Below are 19,723 nucleotides of genomic sequence, written 5' to 3'. Positions count from 1 at the left end.
ATGGAATTCAATAACCGTGTCCTGACCACCTGACCAGGAAAAACTCCAGGTCCAAGTTAAAGGGCCCAGCGGTCCAAGTTATTAGGGCCCAGCGATTTTCCTGGTCTACCTCATGAAACCCCCAAAAAGATGCAAGAGACAGGTCTTGGTTCTATACAAATATGCATAGATAATAAACAGCAGTGTAAAAACAGGAGAGGGGGGTTGTAAATAGTTCAGCAGTCTTATGGCTTGGGGGTAGAAGCTGTTAAGGAGCCTTTTGGTCCTAGACTTGGCGCTCCGGTACCCCTTCCCGTGCGGTTGCAGAGAGAACAGTCTATGATTTGGGTGATTGGAGTCTTTGGCAATTTTCAAATCAAATTGTATTGGTCACACTCATGGTTAGCAGATGTTATTGCGAGTGTAGCGAAATGCTTGTGCTTCTAGTTGAGACAGTGCAGCAGTATCTAACAAGTGAACTAACAATTCCACAACAACTACCTAATACACACAAATCTATGTAAAGGAATGGAATAAGAATATATACATAGAAATAAACTCAGCAAAAAAAGAAAGGTCCCTTTTTCAGGACCGTCTTTCAAAGATAATTCGTAAAAAATTCAAATAACTTCACAGATCTTCATTGTAAAGGGTTTAAACACTGTTTCCCCATGCTTGTTCAATGAACCATAAACAATTAATGAACATGCACCTGTGGAACGGTCGTTAAGACGCTAACAGCTTACAGACGGTAGGCAATTAAGGTCACAGTTATGAAAAGTTAGGACACTAAAGAGGCCTTTCTACTCACTCTGAATAACACCAAAAGAAAGATGCCCAGGGTCTCTGCTCATCTGCGTGAACGTGCCTTAGGCATGCTGCAAGGAGGCATGAGGGCTGCAAGGAGGCATGAGGACTGCAGATGTGGTCAGGGCAATAAATTGCAATGTCCGTACTGTGAGACGCCTAAGACAGCGCTACAGGGAGACAGGACGGACAGCTGATTGTCCTCGCAGTGGCAGACCACGTGTAACAACACCTGCACATGCGAACATCACACCTGTGGGACAAGTACAGGATGGCAACAACAACTGCCCGAGTTACCCTGGGAATGCACAATCCCTCCATCAGTGCTCAGACTGTCCGAAATAGGCTGAGAGAGGCTGGACTAAGGGCTTGTAGGCCTGTTGTAAGGCAGGTCCTCACCAGACATCACTGGCAACAACGTCGCCTATGGGCACAAACCCACCGTCGCTGGACCAGACAGGACTGGAAAAAAGTGCTCTTCACTGACGGGTCACGGTTTTGTCTCACCAGGGGTGATGGTCAGATTCGCATTTATCGTCGAAGGAATGAGCGTTACACCGATGCCTGTACTCTGGAGCGGGATCGATTTGGAGGTGGAGGTTTCGTCAGGGTCTGGGGCGGTGTGTCACAGCATCATCGGACTGAGCTTGTTGTCATTGCAGGCAATCTCAACTCTGAGTGTTACAGGGAAGACATCCCCTCCCTCATGGGGTACCCTTCCTGCAGGCTCATCCTGACATGACCCTCCAGCATGACAATGCCACCAGCCGTACAGCTCATTCTGTGTGTGATTTCCTGCAAGACAGGAATGTCAGTGTTCTGCCATGGCCAGTGAAGAGCCCGGATCTCAATCCCATTGAGCACATCTGGGACCTGTTGGATCGGAGGGTGAGGGCTAGGGCCATTCCTCCCAGAAATGTCTCGGAACTTGCAGGTGCCTTGGTGGAAGAGTGGGGTAACATATCCCAGCAAGAACTGGCAAATCTGGTGCAGTCCATCAGAAGGAGATGCACTGCAGTACTTAATGCAGCTGGTGGCCACACTAGATACTGACAGTTAGTTTTGATTTTGACAACCCCTTTGTTCAGGGACACATTATTCCATTTCTGTTAGTCACATGTCTGTGGAACTTGTTCAGTTTATGTCTCAGTTGTTGAATTTTGTTATGTTCATACAAATATTTACACATGTTACGTTTGCTGAAAATAAACGCAGTTGACAGTGATAGAACGTTTCTTTTTTTGTTGATTTTATATGATGATCAATGACCGAGCGGCATAGGCAAGATGCAATAGATGGTATAAAGTACAGTAGATACATACAGTATGAGATGAGTAATGCAAGATATGTAAACATTTAAAGTGGCTTTATTAAAGTGACTAGTGATCCATTTATTAAAGTGGCCAATGATTTTAAGTCTGTATGTAGGCTGCAGCCTCTCTGTGTTAGTGATGGCTATTTAACAGTCTGATGGCCTTGAGATAGAAGCTATTTTTCAGTTTCTCGGTCCCAGCTTTGATATACCTGTAATGACCTCGCCTTCTGGATGGTAGAGGGGTGAACAGGCAGTGGTTTGGGTGGTTGTTGTCCTTGATTATCTTTTTGGCCTTCCTGTGACATCGGGTGCTGTAGGTGTCCTGGAGGGCAGGTAGTTTGCCCCCCGGTGATGCGTTGGTGCAGACCGCACCACCCTCTGGAGAGCCCTGCGGTTGTGGGCGGTGCAGTTGCCATCCCAGGCGGTGATACAGCCGGACAGGATGCTCTCAATTGGGCATCTGTAAAAGTTTGTGAGGGTTTTAGGTGATAAGCCAAATTTCTTAAGCCTCCTGAGGTTGAAGAGGCGCTGTTGCGCCTTCTTCCCCACACTGTCTGTGTGGGTGGACCATTTCAGTTTGTCCGTGATGTGTACGCCGAGGAACTTAAAACTTTCCATCTTCTCCACTGCTGTACCGTCGATGTGGATAGGGCGGTGCTCCCTCTGCTGTTTCCTGAAGTCTACAATCATCTCCTTTGTTTTGTTGACGTTGAGTGAGAGGTTGTTTTCCTGGCACCACACTCTGAGTGCCCTCACCTTCTCCCTGTAGGCTCATCGTTGTTGTTGGTAACCAAGCCTACTACTGTGTTGTGTTGTCTGCAAACTTGCTGATTGAGTTGGAGGCGTGCATGGACACGCAGTCATGGGTGAACAGGGAGTACAGGAGGGGGCTGAGCACACACCCTTGTGGGGCCCCAGTGTTGAGGATCAGTGAAGTGGAGATGTTGTTTCCTGCGGCCCGTCAGGAAGTCCAGGACCCAATTGCACAGGGCGGGGTTGAGACCCAGGGCCTCAAGCTTAATGATGAGCTTGGAGGGTACTATGGTGTTGAATGCTGAGCTGTAGTCAATGAATAGCATTCTTACATAGGTATTCCTCTTGTTGAGATGGGATAGGGCAGTGTGATGGCGATTGCATCTTCTATGGACCTATTGAGGCGGTACGCAAATGGAAGTGGGTCTAGGGTGACAGGTAAGGTGGAGGTGATATGATTCTTGGGCCTTCCTCTGACACTGTCTAGTATATATGTCCTGGAAGCTTGGCCCCAGTGATGTACTGGGCTGTACGCACTACCATCTATAGCGCCTTACGGTCAGATGCCAAGCAGTTGCCATACCAGGTGATGATGCAACTGGTCAGGATGCTCTTGATGATGCAGCTGTAGAACTTTTTGAGGATCTGGTAACCCATGCCAAATCTTTTTTGTCTCCTGAGGGGGAAAGGTGTTGTCGTGCCCTCTTCACAACTGTCTTGGCGTGTTTGGACCATGATAGTTCATTAGTGATGTGGACACCAAAGTACTTGAAACCATCGACACGCTCCACTACAGCCCAGTCGATGTCAATGGGTGGGGTGTTCGGCCCTCCTTTTCGTATATTTCACGATCATCTCCTTTGTCTTGCTCACGTTGAGGGAAAGGTTGTTGTCCTGGCACCACACTACCAGGTCTCTGGCCTCCTCCCTATAGGCTGTCTCATCGTTGTCGGTGATCAAGCCTACCACTGTTGTGTCGTTAGCAAACGTAATTACTTTATAAGTAAATTAATTAAGGTAAGTGGTATTCTGTTCAGCTAAAATAGTGTACAAACCTTTAGTCAATGGCAATGTGATTGCATTTGGTCCCGTTTAGCTCAGTTGGTAGCGCATGGCACTTGCAACACTTGGGTTGTGGGTTCAATTCCCACGGGGGACCAGTACGAAAATGTCTGCACTCTCTGGATAATAGCGTCTGCTAAATGACGTAAATTTGACATGATCACTTAGTGCTGACTTTTCAAAATGACTGCACCTGGGATATGAACTCGCAAAGTCCCCTATACCTTCCTTACCTACTGTATAATACATCTCTGCACTTAACAGAAGAGTGCCATCTGCACTGCTATGTTAGTTACCCGTTAATCTGACTCTCGCTGATTTCATTTACTTATCTCATCTATTTGAGTTTGAGCTTTCAGTGTAGCTGTCTGTTGTTGATATTATTCTGCTTTAATGTTACTTCTGAATCGCGTGGGTAAATGAAATTGTTTTTCTTCGGTGTATTCTTCACAGAGCTGAGATTTACTACGACGTGCAAAGTGTAGGAATAGGCCGACAGGTGAAGTCATTCATTGATGCAGACGTGGTGGCGTAGCAGGAAGACCGGTATGCCGAGGACAAGTTGAACAATAATTACCGGGTGAATAAACATAAACAATATAATCATGTACGTCAAAGTGTGTCAAATATGTCAGTTAAAATCACTGTTTGTTAAAAGCACTGTTTGTGTGGGTGTCCCTAGCATTGCCAAAAGACAAAGAGCTGTGGCTGGATCAGTGGTTCACCAGTTAGGGCCTTGATGGGCTTGGCTTGTAATGAAACTGTGGTGTGCGGGCCCTGGGTAAAAAGTTTTTGTTGGGGGGAGAACGTTTCTTTGCGACCATCAGGTGACGTCCCCGGGACAAACCAGGAACTGGACAAAAACGTCGAGGGGACCATGACACAACATCCAAAGGACGTTCGGAGGACATTCAGGGGACCATGACACAACATTCCAAGAAAGTCCTATAAACGTCCTCGGAGACGTCCTCTGGACAAACCGGGGACTAAACAAAACCTCCAGGGGACCATGACACAACGTCCGGGAAGACTTTAGGCGACCATTTTGTGATGTTCCGTGGACTTCCTAACGACTCATTGTTGTTTGCAGGGTAATGTGTTTCGGCTGTATTTTCCTAGTCTGTAACATAGCCTCCATGTTAAGGACATTCTAAACAAGACATTATAAAGATATTAACAAGCAATGTACTGTTTATTATCACAGTATCTAAGGTAACATAGGTAATGTTTGGTACATTCTTCAAAAGTATTAGCAACCACAGTCCTAGTCAGTGGTGTAAAGCACTAAAGGAAAAAGTATTTTTTGGGGGGTATCTGTACTTTACTATTTATATTTTTGACAACTTATACTTTTACTTCACTACATTCCTAAAGAAAATTATGTACTTTTTACTCCATACATTTTTCCTGACACCCAAAAGTACTCGTTACATTTTGAACGCTTAGCAGGACAGAAACATTTTCCAATTCACACACTTATCAAGTGAACATCCCTGATCTGATCTTCATTTGTAAATGATGTGTTTACAAAGTGTTGGAGTGTTGGAGTGTGCTATCTGTAAAAAAATATATAAAAAAATGTGGCTGCTTAACTTAATATAAGGAACTTACTTTGTTTTTAATTTAAAAGATTTATACTTGTACTTTTACTTTTGATGCTTAAGTATATTTTAGCAATTACATTTACTTTGATACTTAAGTATATTTAAGACCAAATACTTTTAGACTTTTACTCAAGTAGTATTTTACTTGTGACTTTCATTTTTGACTTTCATTTTTACTTGAGTCATTTTCTATTAAGGTATCTTTACTTTTACTCAAGTATGACAATTGGGTACATTTCCCACCACTGGTGCAAGTGATTCAAAAATACCAGAAGTACAACAAACACTCACCCCATGCACACTGTGGTTCCAGTGGCTCAGTGGGTAAGTCCTAGCAACACCAGGCTTTTTGGGTTTGATTCCCTCATGGTCCACAAATACTGAATACACTATAGTTACCACTATAAACTCTGAGTCACTTTGGATAAAAGCATCTGCTAAAATAGCATACTAAGACCGATACAATTGATACTAATACTCACCAAAACCTTTCGCCCTCCTCTGCCCCTATCCAACCCCTCCCCCGTCTCCCCACAGGGCCGACTCAGCCAAGATGAACCAGCGAGAGATGCGAGAGCCTCATCCTCCTCCCATCCGGAACAAGTCCACCAGTCTGTCATCCCCCAGTGCCGCCCGCCGCCTTTACAGGAACCTGTCAGGGAAGTTCCGTGTGGGCAACCTGCCTGGCCTGGAGGACAGTGTGGTATCGGGACGAGGCGATAAGGAGCGCCTCCGCAAGTCCACTATGGTGAGGGACACGGGGTCAATACAGGTTCAACACTGGCTCAACTCAGGGTCAATACAGTTTAAACACAGGCTCAACTCAGGGTCAATACAGGTTAAACACAGGCTCAACTCAGGGTCAATACAGGTTAAACACAGGCTCAACACAGGGTCAATACAGGTTAAACACAGGCTCAACTCAGGGTCAATACAGGTTAAACACAGGCTCAACACAGGGTCAATACAGGTTAAACACTGGCTCAACACAGGGTCAATACAGGTTAAACACAGGCTCAACACGGGGTCAATACAGGTTAAACACAGGCTCAACACAGGGTCAATACAGGTTAAACACAGGCTCAACTCAGGGTCAATACAGGTTAAACACAGGCTCAACTCAGGGTCAATACAGGTTAAACACAGGCTCAACACAGGGTCAATACAGGTTAAACACAGGCTCAACACAGGGTCAATACAGGTTAAACACTGGCTCAACACAGGGTCAATGCAGGTTAAACACAGGCTCAACACAGGGTCAATACAGGTTAAACACAGGCTCAACTCAGGGTCAATACAGGTTAAACACAGGCTCAACTCAGGGTCAATACAGGTTAAACACATGCTCAACACAGGGTCAATACAGGTTAAACACAGGCTCAACACAGGGTAAATACAGGTTAAACACAGGCTCAATACAGGTTAAACACAGGCTCAACACAGGGTCAATACAGGTTAAACACAGGCTCAACTCAGGGTCAATACAGGTTAAACACAGGCTCAACTCAGGGTCAATACAGGTTAAACACAGGCTCAACACAGGGCCAATACAGGTTAAACACAGGCTCAACTCAGGGTCAATACAGGTTAAACACAGGCTCAACTCAGGGTCAATACAGGTTAAACACAGGGTCAATACAGGTTAAACACAGGCTCAACTCAGGGCCAATACAGGTTAAACACAGGCTCAACTCAGGGTCAATACAGGTTAAACACAGGCTCAACTCAGGGTCAATACAGGTTAAACACAGGCTCAACTCAGGGTCAATACAGGTTAAACACAGGCTCAACTCAGGGTCAATACATGTTAAACACAGGCTCAACACAGGGTCAATACAGGTTAAACACAGGCTCAACTCAGGGTCAATACAGGTTAAACACAGGCTCAACTCAGGGTCAATACAGGTTAAACACAGGCTCAACACAGGGTCAATACAGGTTAAACACAGGCTCAACACAGGGTCAATACAGGTTAAACACTGGCTCAACACAGGGTCATTACAGGTTAAACACAGGCTCAACACAGGGTCAATACAGGTTAAACACAGGCTCAACACAGAGTCAATACAGGTTAAACACAGGCTCAACTCAGGGTCAATACAGGTTAAACACAGGCTCAACTCAGGGTCAATACAGGTTAAACACAGGGTCAATACAGGTTAAACACAGGCTCAACTCAGGGTCAATACAGGTTAAACACAGGCTCAACACAGGGTCAATACAGGTTAAACACAGGCTCAACACAGGGTCAATACAGGTTAAACACTGGCTCAACACAGGGTCAATACAGGTTAAACACAGGCTCAACACAGGGTCAATACAGGTTAAACACAGGCTCAACACAGGGTCAATACAGGTTAAACACAGGCTCAACTCAGGGTCAATACAGGTTAAACACAGGCTCAACTCAGGGTCAATACAGGTTAAACACAGGGTCAATACAGGTTAAGCACAGGCTCAACTCAGGGTCAATACAGGTTAAACACAGGCTCAACTCAGGGTCAATACAGGTTAAACAGAGGCTCAACACAGGGTCAATACAGGTTAAACACAGGCTCAACTCAGGGTCAATACAGGCTAAACACAGGCTCAACACAGGGTCAATACAGGTTAAACACAGGCTCAACTCAGGGTCAATACAGGTTAAACACAGGCTCAACTCAGGGTCAATACAGGTTAAACACAGGCTCAATACAGGGTCAATACAGGTTAAACACAGGCTCAACACAGGGTCAATACAGGTTAAACACTGGCTCAACACAGAGTCAATACAGGTTAAACACAGGCTCAACACAGGGTCAATACAGGTTAAACACAGGCTCAACTCAGGGTCAATACAGGTTAAACACAGGCTCAACTCAGGGTCAATACAGGTTAAACACAGGCTCAACACAGAGTCAATACAGGTTAAACACAGGCTCAACACATGGTCAATACAGGTTAAACACAGGCTCAACTCAGGGTCAATACAGGTTAAACACAGGCTCAACTCAGTGTCAATACAGGTTAAACACAGGCTCAACACAGGGTCAATACAGGTTAAACACAGGCTCAACTCAGGGTCAATACAGTTTAAACACAGGCTCAACTCAGGGTCAATACAGGTTAAACACAGGGTCAATATAGGTTAAACACAGGCTCAACTCAGGGTCAATACAGGTTAAACACAGGCTCAACTCAGGGTCAATACAGGTTAAACACAGGCTCAACTCAGGGTCAATACAGGTTAAACACAGGCTCAACACAGGGTCAATACAGGTTAAACACAGGCTCAACACAGGGTCAATACAGGTTAAACACTGGCTCAACACAGGGTCAATACAGGTTAAACGCAGGCTCAACACAGGGTCAATACAGGTTCAACACAGGGTCAATACAGGTTAAACACAGGCTCAACTCAGGGTCAATGCAGGTTAAACACAGGCTCAACTCAGGGTCAATACAGGTTAAACACAGGGTCAATACAGGTTAAACACAGGCTCAACTCAGGGTCAATACAGGTTAAACACAGGCTCAACTCAGGGTCAATACAGGTTAAACACAGGCTCAACTCAGGGTCAATACAGGTTAAACACAGGCTCAACTCAGGGTCTATACAGGTTAAACACAGGCTCAACTCAGGGTCAATACAGGTTAAACACAGGCTCAACACAGGGTCAATACAGGTTAAACACAGGCTCAACTCAGGGTCAATACAGGTTAAACACAGGCTCAACTCAGGGTCAATACAGGTTAAACACAGGCTCAACACAGGGTCAATACAGGTTAAACACAGGCTCAACACAGGGTCAATACAGGTTAAACACTGGCTCAACACAGGGTCAATACAGGTTAAACACAGGCTCAACACAGGGTCAATACAGGTTAAACACAGGCTCAACACAGGCTCAATACAGGTTAAACACAGGCTCAACTCAGGGTCAATACAGGTTAAACACAGGGTCAATACAGGTTAAACACAGGCTCAACTCAGGGTCAATACAGGTTAAACACAGGCTCAACTCAGGGTCAATACAGGTTAAACACAGGCTCAACTCAGGGTCAATACAGGTTAAACACAGGCTCAACTCAGGGTCAATACAGGTTAAACACGGGCTCAACTCAGGGTCAATACAGGTTAAACACAGGCTCAACACAGGGTCAATGCAGGTTAAACACAGGCTCAACTCAGGGTCAATACAGGTTAAACACAGGCTCAACTCAGGGTCAATACAGGTTAAACACAGGCTCAACACAGGGTCAATACAGGTTAAACACAGGCTCAACTCAGGGTCAATACAGGTTAAACACAGGCTCAACTCAGGGTCAATACAGGTTAAACACAGGCTCAACTCAGGGTCAATACAGGTTAAACACAGGCTCAACTCAGGGTAAATACAGGTTAAACACAGGCTCAACTCAGGGTCAATACAGGTTAAACACAGGCTCAACACAGGGTCAATACAGGTTAAACACAGGCTCAACTCAGGGTCAATACAGGTTAAACACAGGCTCAACTCAGGGTCAATACAGGTTAAACACAGGCTCAACACAGGGTCAATACAGGTTAAACACAGGCTCAACACAGGGTCAATAAAGGTTAAACACTGGCTCAACACAGGGTCAATACAGGTTAAACACAGGCTCAACACAGGGTCAATACAGGTTAAACACAGGCTCAACTCAGGGTCAATACAGGTTAAACACAGGCTCAACACAGGGTCAATACAGGTTAAACACAGGCTCAACTCAGGGTCAATACAGGTTAAACACAGGCTCAACTCAGGGTCAATACAGGTTAAACACAGAGTCAATACAGGTTAAACACAGGCTCAACTCAGGGTCAATACAGGTTAAACACAGGCTCAACTCAGGGTCAATACAGGTTAAACACAGGCTCAACTCGGGGTCAATACAGGTTAAACACAGGCTCAACTCAGGGTCAATACAGGTTAAACACAGGCTCAACTCAGGGTCAATACAGGTTAAACACAGGCTCAACACAGGTTAAACACAAAGTCAATACAGGTTAAACACAGGCTCAACTCAGGGTCAATACAGGTTAAACACAGGCTCAACTCAGGGTCAATACAGGTTAAACACAGGCTCAACACAGGTTAAACACAGGGTCAATACAGGTTAAACATAGGCTCAACTCAGGGTCAATACAGGTTAAACACAGGCTCAACACAGGGTCTATACAGGTTAAACACAGGCTCAACACAGATTCAACATAACCTCAATACAGAATCAGCACACGCTCAATACAGAATCAACACAGATTCAATGCTGAATCAACACAGGCTCAATACAGAATCAACACAGACTCAATACAGAATAAACAGTGGCTCAATACAGAATCAACACAGGCTCAATACAGAATCAACACAGATTCAATGCTGAGTCAACACAGGCTCAATACAGAATCAACACAGACTCAATACAGACTAAACACTGGCTCAATACAGAATCAACACAGACTCAATACAGAATAAACACAGGCTCAATACAGAATCAACACAGGATCAATAGAGAAACAACACAGACTCAATGCAGAATAAAAATCGTCTCAATACAGAATCCACACAGGCTCAGTACAGAATCCACACAGGCTCAATACAGATTCAACACAGGCTCAATACTGAATCAACGCAGACACAACACAGACTCAATACAGACACAACACAAGCCCCTAACACCTCATTAAACATGTGTTGATGTGTGTTAGTTCCAGAGTAACGAGGCGCTGTTCGAGGCGGTGGAGCACCAAGAGATGGACCTGGTGCAGTTACTCCTGTCCCAGTACAGTATGGAGGAGCTGGACCTCAACACCCCTAACAGTGAGGGCCTGCTGCCCCTGGACATCGCAGTCATGACCAACAACGTACCCATGGCCAGGCTGCTGCTCCGCGCCGGAGCCAAGGAAAGCCCCCACTGTGGGTACCTGTTCTGGCTGGCTGGTTGGCTGGCTTGCTGGCTGACTGGCAGACTAGCTGTTTTCGTTCTGTCTGACTTTCTGTCTGTTCACCTGCTTGCCTGTCTGCCCACTTGCGCGCTTGCTCCTTAGCTTATAGCATCATAACAGTTGTTTATTGAAGAAAATATGGAGCATGCTCCTTCCTCATGTACCACAGTATGAGTACAATAGGTCCTTTTGGTACATACCTAGGATCAGCTTACCCTCCCCAAATCGTAACTCTTAGAATGCAAAACTGACTTTAGATCAGCGTCTAAAAGTAACTTAATCCTCACTCCGGCAAGCGCGGCCGTCGTCATGGAAACCGCACCCGCTGCCACGGCAACCAGAGCAGCTGTCACAGTAAGCAGAACAACCAACCTCTCACGACGCACCAAACAACAGTGCGCTCCTACACTAGAGAGCATGTCAAAGTTGACTGTTGTTGTCTCTCAGTCTGGCAGCGAGAGAAGAAAGAGCGATAGACGAAAACATAACGGTGCTAAAGGGGGCGTCGCTATGGCATTATGATGCAATATTAGTCATCTTCACAAGGTTCTGCCGCCTGTGATCTAGCAGCCTCCACCGTCTCACCCTCTGCCAATGATTAGGCCTCGCCGAGCGTTCCCAGACTATTTGTGTTTGCGCTCCCTTTCCAGAACCTATCCAGACGTTTTATAAAGGTATCACCAAATTGAAAACACTTGAATGGAAAGTGGTGTTTACTGAAGTTTGCTCTTTGATTGCTCTCCGGAGCCCAAACAACACGTGAAGAAAGAAAAGAGGGGGAACGAGAAAGAGGGAGGGAGGAGGAGAGAAATAAAGGGCTCTCCCGTCAAAACCCCAACCAGGATACCGCGTCGGCGTTTTTATAAGAGCGTTCTAATCAAAGTCCATCTGAGGAGAATTGAGATCAAAGACAATGCAGTGCTTTCGTTAGGCTTTGAACGAAAGCTCCGAAAAGCCATTGATTCTGCTGCGGGAGACTTCAGAGAGTCTGTCTGCGGCTCCCTGAGACAGAGACGTACTGAGACATACTGTAGACGTACTGTCTCAGACACAGACGTAGAGCGACAGACATAGGCATTCATAGACACCATAGAGACTCAGAGTGGTCGTCCCCTGTGGCTCAGATGGTACACGAAACGAAACGAAACACAGTGAGACATACTGAGACATGCATGAACACAGTTAAGTGAGACACGGTGACACGTTGAAGTTCACTCAAGGCCCACTTTGAGTCAGGGAGACTGGGCTAGGTAGTAAGAGAGGCGGATCTATAATAACGTAGTTATACCTCTGTCTTACAGCACCCGACAAACCGTTTTCTCATCATTTTGGGTGTCCCCTTGAAATCCTTGCACCACAGAGGAACCAAACCCCGCCTGTCCACACTTAGTTTCATGACCCCATTTTCTCTGTCATTTTAACTCTAAATGATGTCACCCTTAAAGAGTGACTGCGCAGTTAAATGGGATTTAATGAGGAATTTGCGTTAGTGCCTCTGACAAACAGAGACATTAAAAAGGCTTGAGGGTTTTACCAGTGGATTATGGGAAAAGAGGGGGAGGTTTTCTTAGAATGAAAGGATACCTGCACAATGCTTTATTCGCCCAAAAGTGATGCCATTATTTCCAAGAGCACGGCTGGTAATGTGTCGATCGTTGCCTTAGTGTGTAATCCAAATTACAACTGTGTGTGTTTGTGCCCTGCAGTTGTGAGCCTGGAGGGCCGTGCGGTGCACCTGGCCACGTTGGTCCGTGAGGCCGAGCAGCGTGTGGGGGACTTGCAGGCCCAGGTGCGGAGTGAGTTCCCCGGGGAGCGGGAGGCGTCGGACCATGAGAGGCAACTCAAGGCCTGGGAGTGGAGGCACCGGCTCTTCAGACGCATGCAGACGGGCTTTGAGCATGCCAGTTAGTAGACACACACACACACACACACTGACACACACGCCATAACACACATAACACACACAGGGGGCACTGCTTTGTGCCACTTAATTGTAAAATATGAAAATATGCTGTGTGTGTGTGTGTGTGTGTGTGTGTGTGTGTGTGTGTGTGTGTGTGTGTGTGTGTGTGTGTGTGTGTGTGCGTGCGTGCGTGCGTGCGTGCGTGCGTGCGTGCATTAGATATTTTGGAGCCAGAGATCATGTGCTAGGCTCCACTTGAAGTACAGTTGGGGCCCAGATCTTTCCAGCGTCGCCTTGATTTCCATTTTTTTTGTTCTTTTTTTTTGGTGGCATTCTGTCTGGGCTGAGCTGTTAATAGGTTCCACGTTGTGATGGCTGGGACAGAGCGGGGTGTGTGTGTGTGTGTGTGTGTATACACCCAAGCGTGTGTGTTCATGCTTATATGTGTGAGCACATGCATGTGTGAGTAGGCCTATGTGTGCGTGGGTGTGTGTGTGCGCGCACGTCTGGGGTGTGTGTGTAGTGCGTCTATGTTCCCTCTTTAACTTTTTATAGGCATTTCTTGACACGCGTGGTGGTAGGTAGACAGACAGCCCCTTTACACCCTACTCAATCTGGACTTTGATGCATAGAGGAGTTCTTCATTACTTTACATACTCCATGCTTTTATGACCAGACACATTTTGTAGGCTTTTCTCAGGCACTCAAACACAGTAGTGAAATTCTTCAGATAGTGGAAGGTGCGTGTTATGATTATGAATAAAGAAAAAGAGACATCTCCGGGTGATTGAACATTGTATGTAACTGTGTTACTGCAAGTCGACTGAGGAATGATTGTAAAGTGCGACATCAATTTAGTTGATCTCGATTTAACCACAACCGTCCACACAGCAAAACTCCCCTGTTTTCCCGGGAGTGCTGTGTATGTGACATATTCTATGAAACCATGAACATTTTTTGACTTTTTGTCAGCCCTGATTGGCTGTCACTGACTCACTGAATAACGTTGTTGAAGCCCTAAAACGCCAACAATACCGGATAATATGAAGACGTTTGTCCGTCCACAGGCCCTCCGGATGTTCCCAGCTCTGTCCGTCTGTCTGTCCTTAGCAGCTCCAGTCTGAGGGTGGACTTCCAGGAGCCTCTCAGTGTCAACTCTGCAGTAGTCACCAAGTACAAAGGTCAGCACCCGTTACGGGCTACTTGCAATGCTTACTAATAAGACGTGAAGTCATGTTTATTATTCTATAGAGACTGGGAGGAAAGTAGGTACGAAATGCACTAATGTAACTGTGTGTGTGCGCTCCACAGTGAGTTGGAGCGGTTCCCCTTCCCTCAGTCCTCTGTTGGGTGAGGCGCTAGTAGAGGACACCAGTCTACTGCAGTGCAACATTACCGACCTCACACGCGTGAGTATATATTCATGTTCAGTAGGGCACACCATACCAAAACGCTTTGCAACAAAAAAGAGCATTCTACACTCTAATTGGACAAGTTTAGTTAGCACCTTTTTTTTAACCAGGTAAGTTGACAGAGAACACATTCTCCTTTACAGCAGCAACCTGGGGAACAGTTACAGGGGAGATGAATGAGCCAATTGTAAGCTGGGGATGGTTAGGTAACCGTGATGGTATAAGGGCCAGATGGGGAATACAGCCAGGGTTAACACCCCTACTCTTGTGCCATGCGATCTTTAGTGACCACAGAGAGTCAGGACATCCGTTTAACGTCCCATCCGAAAGACAGCACCTTACACAGGGCAATGTCCTCAATCACTGTCCTAGGATATTTTTATTTTGGGGGGGGGGGGCGATAAGTGGAATAAGTGCCTCCTACTGGCCCTCCAACACCACTTCCAGTAGCATCTGGTCTCCCATCCAGGGACCAGCCGGGACCAACCCCACTTAGCTTCAGAAGCAAGCCAGCAGTGGGATGCAGGGTGGTATGCTGTTGGCATACCTGGTTCACTCAGTCTTTTCCCTACTGAACAGAACACAGGGCTATTCCAAAGCGCTGATGGTTTTCTCCCCCAGCTATCAATGAATAATTTCATTTCCATCAAATCTTACATCCAAGTTAAATACCTCAGCTAGAGAGGCAAATACACACACACACACACACACACAGGCCCATCACATCAGAGTGATGCTCAATCAGAATGTCAAAATGTCACCATGTCTCAGTCAGATCGACACTTTCCCATGTGTCTGAAAAGCACATTTCCACTGCTTCCACCTCAGGCCTTATAAAGGCTGCCAGTGATGGCATACAGCTACACTTTCCCCATTTACGGGTGAGAAAGCAACACACAAAAACACAACAGTTAGCTTTCCAACAGCTGGTAGCTTTGACCGATAAAAACATTTGGAAGGCCACTATTCCACATGAAGGGCCATGATAGGAATCACATATGTGTCTGAGCCACTCGGTTAGATGTCACATTGTTAAGGCCTTTTATCATGTGATACTTCTGTACTCCAAAAATTCCATTTCCTTTCTAGTCCCTAGTCATCTGAGCACACACTCTATAAACACACACTCACACGCACGTAACACACACACACACACATTTAAATTAGGGCAGAAAGAGTTAGAGCTCTGTAAAAAATAAACTGCTCAAACACATTTCATTGTTTAAAATCTCAGCTCCCGTCATTGCATAAGGGAGCACAGCCAGACACACACACACGCACGCAATACATAACCTGATTTATGGTTTTCATTTTAGACGGGCACATAGACAGACAGGCGCTCCGGGGACATTATTGTGCAGGAGAAATCCCCCGGTGCATATAGGTCCTCTAGGCTCTGTCGCCATGCCGCCCACACACACACACAGACAGTATGAGGACATGCAGGGACAAACATTACCGCCCAATGTAAATGCTATGAAAGAGAATACATAATTTGTCAACTGCATCACTATTAGAGACACATTATCGCAAATAATTCAAAAGACCCTTTAATGGTAATAATATTTCATTTCTTTTGTTTCATTTATTTCATTGTATTATTTCATATCGCATTGTGCTAATGCCATCTCTTTGTGTTTTTCTGTGGCAGGGAGATTATTACTATTTCCAGGTGTCTGCCTTCAACATGAAGGGATGGGGTCCTGCCCAGAACTCCACCCCATCCTGCGCCTCCCCTTCCAGTAAGTCCACCTCTCTATCCCCTCATCTGTGCGTCCGTTCGTGCGTTGGGCTGTTCTCATTGAACCCGCATCAAGCGTGTCGTCTGAGCCGAATTTCCAACGCCAACGTCATTTCAGCGTTGCTTAACTCCCTCTTACCAACTTCCATGGTATTGGGTGGTTAGGTGGTTGGTGGTTGGCAGCTAGACCCCCTGGTCAGACGCGGGGTGCCGGACCCCCGTCTAATGCCGGACGTCAGTGTGTGTAACCTTAGCTGTGTGTTTGGACTAATGAGATCAGCCAATGGGTGGTGTGAAGTCATCCAAGTCAACAGCTGGTCAGAACACCTCTGCCTCTCTCCTTCTCTCTATTTCTCTCCTTCCCTCTCAGTCTTTCAAAGTCTGTCTCTCTTCCTCTTCCTGTCTCTCCCTGTCTCTTTCTCACTCTCTCGATCTCTTGATCTTTCGATCTCTCATCGATCTCTCTCTTCCTCCCCTCTCTCTCTCCCAGTAAGGACACGAGGAGAGGACGCCTAATTAGATTATTGAGATGTACCCCGACCCGCAGTCGTTTCCACATTCCGAGTGGGATTCCCGACATCGTGGTGTGGGATGAGTTTTAGAGCTTGTGCGTTAAAAACCTCAAAGTGCGTCAACTGCTGTTGACTTTTCCTTTCAACACCTGACCAAACTGAATGTCCCTGGTGGGAGAGAGAGCGAAAGGAAACTGCAGTGTATGACAGCAGAATAGACAGCGTGTACTCCTGCGTTTAGAACACGTTCAATATGTATGTGCTGTTGTGTACGTCACATACGTTTTTTTGTTTTGTCTGCACTTGTTTGTGTGTGTTCATTGTAAGCATGTTTGTGTGTTTCTGTACTTGTGTAAAAAGGTGTAAACACATACAAACGTACCAATGTGTGTATGAATTTGCCGGTGCAAGTCTGTATAGTGTGTAGAGCATGTCTGTATCTCTGCCTGTACATATGAGAGAGAAAGAAAGAGAGAGAAAGTGAGAGAGAGAGAGAGTCAGCCTGGGCTTTCCCTCTCTCTCCCCCCAACCACCCCCTTCCCACCTCTCTCCCCTCCCTTCGAGCTAATTTCGATGGTTGCGTGTTTGTGTTTTCCATTTGGGCTACCACTGGAAATATTTGCATGTCTGTGAGAGCTGGGGCCGTAAAGGCCCAACAGTGGGGCCCTTATACGAGGACCTCTCTCTCCGCCGGGGCCATTAAAGAGGCTAGTTGTCCAGTCAGGACAGGAACCTTTCCGGGAATAGAGCTCACGGTGTTTCACCCAGCCTCCAGGGGCCCACGGGGGATAACCAAGACGCCGCTGTTGCTGCCGTCTTATCACCAGCACATCATCCTCCCTCCCTCCTTCCTTTTCTACTCCTCCGCGGGCCACTGCTGCCACACTCTCTCTATCTAGAGGGAGAGTCTATACTAAACTGTTTACCCCTTGTGTATACAGTGGGACTGAGGGAGGGATGTGTAGTGTGTCTGTCTGTGCAGGGGGGGGGGGTGTACAGTGTGTTTGTGTACTGTAGGTGTGTGTGTGTGTGTGTGTGTGTGTGTGTGTGTGTGTGTGTGTGTGTGTGTGTGTGTGTGTGTGTGTGTGTGTGTGTGTGTGTGTGTGTGTGTGTCTGTGTGTGTGTGTGTCTGTGTGTGTCTGTGTCTGTGTCTGTGTGTGTGTGTGTGTGTGTGTGTGTGTGTGTGTGTGTGTGTGTGTGTGTGTGTGTATGCAGTATGTGGGCGGGGTGAGGCGTGTGGCGTGTTGCACTCCTGCATCTCTCAGTCGCCGTGTGTGCGCGTATGTATAGGGGGGAGAGGGAGGGACAGGTCTGCACACACTGAGTGCTCTCAGTCGGCTCGCTCCAAGTGGCAGCAGCAGCACACACTGGAGCTGTCTCTCCCTCTTAGCCAACCACAGCTTTCTCACACTGAGGTGGCACTGACACACACCATGTTTTTTTTCGCCCCAGTATTTCCATGTAATGCAGGTTTATGATATTGATAGTTCACTGGCACAGTTTGCGGTGTATGTGCCTTGCTCAAGGGCACAATGGCTGTAGGTGGCACCACATGTGTGTTTATTGTTCATTGTTTCTGTATGCATCTGCAGGTTGGAGGGAGATTGACGGCCGCGCACCTCGCCAGCGGGGACAGAAGGAGGCGCTAGACCAGCTACTGGGACAGATTAAAGAGACGCACCGCCACTGTGTGTGCCACGGTATAAAGAGTCTCCCCGTCTTCTCTTCTCGGCTACCTCAACATGTAGTATAAGTCATCTCTGCTACTTATACAGGATCAGACCTTTCTGAATCCTCCGTAAATGTTAAGGTTAGACTGGGGCTGTAGTAATCTGATCCTAGGTCTGTGGTTATGGGAAACTTGAGTCCTGAACACTTTGTGCCACACTGAAATGAACCCCCATCTTTTCAAAAGTAAGCAGTTTTCCCTAACTGAATAATGTTCCTTGGTCTCTCACTTGGAGTGGGAGCATATGCAATGGCAAATATATCTTGGAGATTTCACTCAATGCTTCACTGTGCTTTGGGTATGCTTCTTGTTCGAAGGCTCCTTTTGCTTTTGTTTCCAAAATACCTCTTACAGTAAATTGGCTCGATAATTGAATGTTAAGGCCTGAAAACATAGAAGATTTTCTCTGGTGGTTGTGAATCCAGATTCACAACAAAACAGTCAGTCAGTCAGTCAGCTCAGCCCTATATTGAAATTGTAGGATATCTAGTATATGCCTATACTGTATAGTAAACTATTACAATGTATAAACGTATATACCTACTGTATATAGCATAATAGCATAATGACGTAACATGTCACATATAGTAATCAGGGGAGTAGCAGTGTATACTGTGCCTACTATGCACACATATAGCATAATGATATAATGTATGTAGCATGTCATGTATAGTCATCAGTAATAATCTATATAATAGTCAGCATTCAGTCCCCTGGCCAGGCTTTTCCAGTTCACGCACGGTAGCCGAGGTCGTCTGTCCCAGGTCATGTTTGTTGTTCTTGTAGAGACGGAGCCTTGACTCTAGTTTGAGGGCTATAAATTAACACTGACTGGCTGCAGCCTGGTCCCCCTACAGGCCTCCAGGACCCCTGTCTACCCCCCTCCCCCCTCCCAAAACTGCCCACCCGCACCCCCCTTCTCCAAACACTATTAATTAAACTGTGAAAGGGGCCTTGACTAA

The 19,723-nt window shown here is 46.3% G+C and overlaps 1 protein-coding gene across 4 annotated transcripts in view; it reads left to right on the top strand.

Moving 5' to 3' along the window:
* The window catches only part of LOC129855798 (ankyrin repeat and fibronectin type-III domain-containing protein 1), a 285,590-nt gene that overhangs the window by 247,734 nt on the left and 18,133 nt on the right, over positions 1-19,723 (top strand). For all 4 annotated transcript variants that reach the window (XM_055923840.1, XM_055923833.1, XM_055923824.1 and 1 more), the window contains 7 exons: positions 6,058-6,268; positions 11,228-11,435; positions 13,171-13,368; positions 14,435-14,548; positions 14,679-14,776; positions 16,431-16,521; positions 18,625-18,732. In XM_055923840.1, coding sequence (XP_055779815.1) covers positions 6,058-6,268; positions 11,228-11,435; positions 13,171-13,368; positions 14,435-14,548; positions 14,679-14,776; positions 16,431-16,521; positions 18,625-18,732 — 1,028 coding nt within the window. The remainder of the gene's footprint in view (positions 1-6,057; positions 6,269-11,227; positions 11,436-13,170; positions 13,369-14,434; positions 14,549-14,678; positions 14,777-16,430; positions 16,522-18,624; positions 18,733-19,723) is intronic.

This window comes from Salvelinus fontinalis, chromosome 1 (assembly GCF_029448725.1).
Source record: "Salvelinus fontinalis isolate EN_2023a chromosome 1, ASM2944872v1, whole genome shotgun sequence".
Classification (NCBI taxonomy): Eukaryota; Metazoa; Chordata; class Actinopteri; order Salmoniformes; family Salmonidae; genus Salvelinus; species Salvelinus fontinalis.
The sequence above is the reverse complement of the archived record's forward strand: the minus strand, read 5'-3'. Positions and strand labels throughout refer to the sequence as shown.